General features: G+C 50.8%; 1 protein-coding gene across 1 annotated transcript; it reads left to right on the top strand.

Moving 5' to 3' along the window:
* The first annotated feature begins 1,186 nt into the window (after window positions 1-1,186).
* On the top strand, window positions 1,187-2,248 carry LOC124654751 (AT-hook motif nuclear-localized protein 17-like). Its single transcript, XM_047193742.1, has one exon. It carries the CDS (start codon window positions 1,187-1,189, stop codon window positions 2,246-2,248), a length of 1,062 nt encoding a protein of 353 aa, XP_047049698.1.
* Window positions 2,249-7,247: the final 4,999 nt, after the last annotated feature.

Raw genomic sequence — 7,247 nt, 5'->3', positions numbered from 1 at the left:
CAGCGGCGCGGGCAGCGGAGCTTCCTCGCGGCTTGGCTCAGCGGCGGCGTGACGGGCGAGGCCAGGGCGGGCGTGGCGAGGCCGGCGACGCCGCGGCCATGGCGAGGCGCGGCGCGCGCTCTGCGAGGCCAGGACCTCCGCCATCCGTTCCCTCCTCGCCGCGGGCGCGGCTCCGTTCATCGCCACCGACCTCCCCGGTGACGGCCGCTCCCACGGCCCCCGCCCGCCAGGCTCCAGCTCGGGCACCACAGCTCCGCCGCACCTCTCCTTCGTCGGCAGCAGCTGCAGCGGGCGGAGCTTCCTCGTGCGGCGTGGGCGGCGGAGCTCCTCAGCGCGGCGGCAACGCTCATCACCGTTTCGGCCGCGGTGACCTCCGGCAGGGACGAAAAAAAAGGGGCCATGCTTAGCGACGGGATCCTCCACGCGAGCTCGAGCTCGACGGCGGCGGTTGGCCGGCGAGCCTATTCCGGTGGGGAGCGATGGCAATATCCATGGCAGAAGAGAAAAAGAAGGATAGAGGAGAGAGAATGCTGTGTGGGTCTGGGTTTGTTGACTAGTGTGGCTGCCATGTGGGGTTTGGGAGGACACGCGCGGATGCCCACAGACATCCGCAGGCGTCCGGCTCGCCCCAAATTACTCCCAAGTTTGAGCCGGCTTTGGGTCGTGTCGGACACCACAGCTGTCCGTTTTTAATTTGGGTCCGCCCGTTGGGAGCAGGTTTTACCCAAACGGACCGATTCAACGTCCGTTTTGCGTTTGGGGTGGAGATGCCCTTATGGAATAGAAAATCAGCCCACGCAACCAAACTCCCCTAGACCGTCGTGAAAAAGACAAAAGGATAAAAGAGGGGAAGACCCTGCCAGTCGCTCTTATCAACAGTGGCACCGCCTCCGGTGCCCAGGCTCATCCTGTCCTGTTTCTACGTACTGCTGCTACCCCTTTGATCTCTTCCTCTTCTCCGCCCCCACCTCCATCCATATGAACATATCTCGCTTTCTTATCCCACGCTACCTCCATCCCGTTCTACAGAAGTCTCTCGTCTTTCTCACCCACAGCTACCATCGCCACTTGCCTCGCCGACCTTGCTTCTACAGCAGACCTTGTCGCAGCCGCAACTTTCTTCTAGCTACTTGATTGCTCATACTACCACCGTCATCATTCGCCACCAAGCGACCCTTCCTGCTCCATGTCGTTCGGCAAGGCAGACATGAGCAAGGAGAGCGCGTACCAAGAACGCACGGACATGCAGGCCATAGGGTTCGCCACGCCACCGCCGCAGACCCAGCCGCTGCACCACCGCCATCCCGGCCACGGTGAGCAGCAGCAGCAGCAGCTGGAGTGCTTCTCCGATGAGGTGGACAGTCGTGGGACAGCCGAGAGGAAGGAGCCTGGGCCCGGTGCCATCGTCACCACCCAGCTGGCTTCCGGCGGTGGCGGCGGCGACGGGTCGAGCATCGAGCTGTCCAAGAAGCGGAGGGGCCGGCCGCCGGGGTCCAAGAACAAGCCGAAGCCGCCCGTGGTGATCACGCGGGAGGCCGAGCCCGTCGCAGCGATGCGGCCGCACGTGATCGAGATCCCCGGAGGCCGGGACGTCGCCGAGGCGCTGGCCCGCTTCGCAACCCGCCGCGGCCTCGGGATCTGCGTGCTCGCCGGCACGGGCGCCGTTGCCAACGTCTCGCTCCGCCACCCCTGCCCGGCAGCCCCCGGTGCCGCCCCGTCCGTCGTCGTCTTCCAGGGCCGGTTCGAGATCCTCTCCATCTCCGCCACGTTCTTGCCCCCGGCCGTCGCCGCCGTGGCGCCACAGGCCGCGGCCGCCGCTTCCGGGCTCTCCATCTCGCTCGCCGGCCCGCATGGCCAGATCGTCGGGGGCGCCGTCGTAGGCCCGCTCTACGCCGCGACCAGCGTAGTCGTCGTCGCCGCGGCCTTCACCAACCCCACTTTCCACCGCCTCCCCGCCGACGACGACGCGTCGGTGTCCCTCTCCGTGTCGCTCTCCGGCAGCGCCGACGCGGCCGACGAACACCGCGGCCATCAGCACCAATCAGAGCCGCAAGGACAGCAGCAGCAGCAGCAGCATCCCCTACGGCGGCAGCCACCGCACCTGGCCGCGCCGGCCGCCACTTCGGCAGCACAGCCGGTGGAACCTTGCGGCGTGCCCATGTACGCCCGCCACCCGCAGCCCCAAGAAGTGATGTGGCCGCCGGCTCCTCGAGCGCCGCACCAACAACCGCCGCCGCCACCGTACTGATCAGTAATTACAGAGTACCACATCACCTCCATGACTCCATTGATCCTGCTAGACTAATGGCGTGGCGTGAGGCCGTATAATTGCTAGATCTGCATTGACCTTCGGTATATCTTAGGGTTTAACTCTCTTTTTTCCGTGTCTTGTAATTCTGATTAGAACGTTGATCCGCATTGCGATTTTCGAGAAGCTAGTACGGGAATCGAATATCTATTTGCAATTATATTCAGCAGGGTTTTCTTGTAAGCTGCATGCACGTCATGAACTAGCCATGTTAACCATTCCTTGTTATTATTCTGCCTTTGGCAATCTCAATCAAACCAAATCTAGCATATAAAGGTTGTTCCCATATGCTTCTCTTTGATTGGTTTCTCCATGCCAAGATTAGCACCAGCAACCAAGTTGTATACTACTGCTACCACAATTGTGATGCCACCTATATTTGTTAGGGCATCTACAACGGGGCGACGCAAACAGGCGCTGAGCGTTTGCGGAGACCGAAAATATGTCTGGGTCTCCAGTGGGGCGACGCAAAAAAGCGACCGGGCCTTCCGCGGCGATGCAAATCTGGCCCAAATATGCGTCAGGTTTGCGTCTCGGCGGACGCTCCGAGTGTCCCTCGAAACTTACATAGGACCCGCGTGTCAGTGGCAGGGAGACCGATAACATTCGCGCCAGTGGCCATTCCCCGAAAAATCAAAGTAGACCGGCGCCAGCAGCCCAGAAGCAATGGACGTAATCGCCGCCGTAGCCACCACCATGGATTCCGAGGGAAACCTCGCATCCGCCGTCGCCCCAGACTCCCCCATAGCCACGACCATAGGCACAATGGAGACCGCAGCTCCGGCGGAAGCGAAGCGTGCCGCCACCGACGGCCGGAACGCTAAGCCGAAGGCGGCAAAGAAGGTGTTGTCCAAGGAGAAAGGCGTCGAGACCTCAATTTGAGCTAATTTGAGGCTATAATTTCGTGCAAATTTGAGCTAATTTGAGGCTATAACATCTTTTCTGAATTTTCTGAACCTAAACCGGCTCACGCCGGAAATGCGTCGGTCTGCTGAAGCCAGCCCCTATGCAAACAGACGCATGAACTTTTTCGCGTCCGCGAGCCGACGCAAACGGACGCACGAGGACATTTTGGCCGTCCGAAATCGTCGACGGCTGAAGATGCCCTCATGCTATCTATGCCGGTAGTCCGATAATTGAGAGCCTTTACCCGCAATACCATAAACATATACTACCTTCGAGGAACACGGCGCACACTTACTCCAACACGAACTTTAGCCGATAAAATTCAGCAACAAAATCTTAGTTACATTGTATGTTATTAGTATCTTTAATTCATATTGACAACATTTTCTAATGGTACCAATTTTATAGAACCAACAATCTGTATATATTTAGAACAGTTCTTGGTTAATGAAAAATACGAAAAACGAGGATATTTTATTCATTGTAATGTAGGGAGTATGTCACATGTGCACAATGCCCATTCTGGGTTTTTTTTTTAGGGGAAAATGCCCATTCTGTTGAACCATTATCCGTGGCTATCCATTGTATGGGCCATCAGCCTTCTCCCGGTCAGCCGTTTTTCCTCTTTCAGCCTTTTCACGGTCAGCCGTGAAAAAGAAAAGTTTCTAGCTAACAGAGCAGGAAGACTGCAATGGACATAAAGCAGGTTGGTTGTTACCCAGTCGTGATCGTATGTAGAAATTTGATTTACTATGTACTACTATATGGGTACCCAGAGTATATGTTTTGAACTGAGGTAAAACACAATTGAAAGGACCCAGGTGTGAGACTGATAAGTGACAACACTGATGTCGGAGCCAACATTCACCATTTCACCGTATTATATTACAAACCCCGTTTGAAGAAAACGTTGGAATTTTGTAAATTCTAGCAAGAAGGCGCCCTCAGTTCGCCCTAAAATAGTGCTACCTCCCTCTTAGTTTATAGATCTGCACGTGTCACTAGGTCGAAAAATTTGACCAACGTAGTACAAGATATATATTACAAAACATATATATTAAAAAGTTTAGATGTTCTACTTTCTAATAATATAATTTTATGTTATATAATCTATTATATTGGCTAAAGTAACGATCTTGTGATGCACATATGCCCTCTAAATCGGGATGGAGGGTGTATCATTCCAGTTTGGCGCGGACATCGAGAACATGCATTGTTAACTTGTGCATGCAAGGGCACCCCGAACGGGCATGGAAATATTGGTATCTAAAACTTAATTTATAATAATTAATATATTACAATCACTTACAAAATTACTGGGCTTATAACATTATCTATCATGAAAGTAATCATATATCCGATTCCAATAAGAGCTCCCTTTTTGTTCGACATCACAAATGGGCTCTTATCCAATTTCCATTCATGCCTCGCAAATAATCATATCATCGTTCTCCAGATATGATCCAGTTCTGTTGGTTGCACTTCTTGTTTGTGTTTGTGCAATTTGCCTAAGCTCTTGCCCACCCTTATTGATTATGCAGCTCATACATTCACCCTCATCATAGTAGGCCTATGCACAACAACAATTTTCACACGACATTTATACAATATTTATCAAGGTAGTTGTATGTAATAAGACTTCGCAAACATAAACACGTCCACGAGCGACGAAACCACCGTAGGCATTCTACCAAAAAGGTTGTGTCGTTCGAGCCACAATCAATCAAGAATGAACACTACTAGGAAAAGCTTTATTGCCGGCGCACCAAAAATGGCTATTGCCGGCACACCAGCGTCTGCCAGTGGGAACATGCCGGTGATAATGGCTTACCGTCGGCGCACCAGCTTGTGCACTTGCAGTAACGCGAGTTATCCCCAACGCACATGCCTAGTGCGCCGGTAGTAAGTTATTCCAGAAAACAAAATAAGCCTTGTGGGGGCGCTTTTACAAGCAACCCCCTACGTTCAAAATCGGAAAGCAATCGAGTCCTAGTTTGTTTTTGCACAGATGTGGATCTTGAGGATGAGGAGGAGCTCGAGGCGGCGTGTCGGTAGCGTGGTCATCGGAGCTCAAGGCCGAGGAGGAGCTCAAGGCAACATGGTCATCGGAGCCGAAGAGGAGCTCGAGGCAGCGTGGTCGTCGGAGCTCGAGGCGAAGGAGGAGGTCGATCGTCGGACCTCGAGGCCGAGGAGGAGCTCGAGGCCGAGGGGGAGGAGGCGACGGTGTTGGTGGTGGCTCTTGGTCAGGGGAGCTCGAGGCGCAGCATCATGGCGTCTAAGTGGTAAGAGGAAGAGGATAGGAGGAGGAGAAGAAGAGTAGAAAGAGGAAGAGGAAGAGAGGAAGAAGAGGAGAGCACAAGTGGGGGAAATGAGGACCAAAACCCCGGTTTCAACTTATATACCTAAGGTTACCGCCGGCGCACCTAGTATGGTGGTGCGTAGATAGATTTTTCTAATATCCCAGGATTTCAGACGTTTGCGGGGTAGAATTAGAAAAAGGGATGTGCATTGCATCGCAAAACTAGGGGAAATTTCACGCTTAATTGCATAAAACCTAAGAGGGAACAAGTTTCTCTCTCGACACCAGTCTAGATATATTAGGGTTTCGACAAACTTGGACATGATCTCTTTTGAATTAGGATTTTGAAATGAGGGAAAACACTTGTATTCAACACTTAGGGTTGAGTGGTTGAATTTGAAATGAGTTTGAAGTGATTTTCAAACTTAAACAATACATTAAATAAAAGGACAAGTAATAATTCAAACATAACATTATATTTGGATAATTCAAATAATAAAAGAATAGATATATTACAATAAATTCATTAGAGAAACATTGAGCTTTATTGATCATCACACACATGATACATTGTCTTTACAATATCCAAATATAATAATTATTACATAATCATTTCAGAAAATGATAAAAGAAAAAAAAGGAAAATTACAATGAATTGATGAACTAGCTAAACTAAACCTACATACTGCTTTGATCCTTTTTATCATCCAGTAGAGATGATTTTCTTGATCATCCTTTGATCCCTGCATAAGAAACATAAACAAGAAATGCAAATTGATGCACTTGGAAGGTTAGAAAGGATGCAAATATGAGGATAAGATCAAATCAGCCGAGCTGATCCACCAACTTCCCAAGTTCCAACATGGAACCACACAGGCAGCTCACAAGGCTGTGTGCATGCACACAGGGGCGGAGCCAGGATTTAGGTATAGGGGGGGGGGCGAGACACCAAGGGAGAAAAAATGTTGTGGCCAGGCAAGCTACCGGAGAATTTTTTTCTCAAATAAACATCTAGTTCACCTTTTTTTCGACACATCACAGATATATACTCTTAATGAGTATTAACAATGTACCATGTATAAATAATTTATCGTCAAAGTTGACATACAAATTTATAAATGAAAATTCCTGAATTTTCTGCTAGCCCATCTAACAGCCCTGAACGCCAACTGGTAGCACTTCTTCTAGGCTTTTTTAAATAGTTCTTCCAGACTTGATAGTTAGATATACATGCACTGAATAATAAGTAATCAATTAAGTGCATACAAATACGGAAGTACCACCGTACCTTTGGATTGCAGTGTTTGATGAGGTACGAAACAATTAGAGAGATCAACATACTGTATGATGGTGCGCAGCAGTTGGCATGTGATACACTTCAACAGGGGCTCCTTCAATACAGTAGGTTAGCACTACGGCATCGGGAGACTCCATGTCCTGGTTTCCTAGCAGCTGACGATTGTTGTAGTTTCGACTTTCGAGCGGCAGCGGTCATCAGTCGGTAGCCGCCGCCCGCCGTCAGGTGCCCTAGGAAATGGATCTCAAGCGATAAAAAAGAAATATCTACGGGGAGGAGACCACCAGTTAGATGCTAGCTCACCGCTTGGCTACCGGAAGTTAAGGAAAAAGATTGTGCAAGATGGCCTGATTCCTGAACTGGGCTGGGCTTCGCTCCTTCTACATAGCTAGGCCTGGGCTTTAAGTTCTAATAGAGTAATTATCTACATCGACTAG

This window comes from Lolium rigidum, chromosome 5, assembly GCF_022539505.1.
Source record: "Lolium rigidum isolate FL_2022 chromosome 5, APGP_CSIRO_Lrig_0.1, whole genome shotgun sequence".
NCBI lineage: Eukaryota > Viridiplantae > Streptophyta > Magnoliopsida > Poales > Poaceae > Lolium > Lolium rigidum.
The sequence above is the reverse complement of the archived record's forward strand: the minus strand, read 5'-3'. Positions and strand labels throughout refer to the sequence as shown.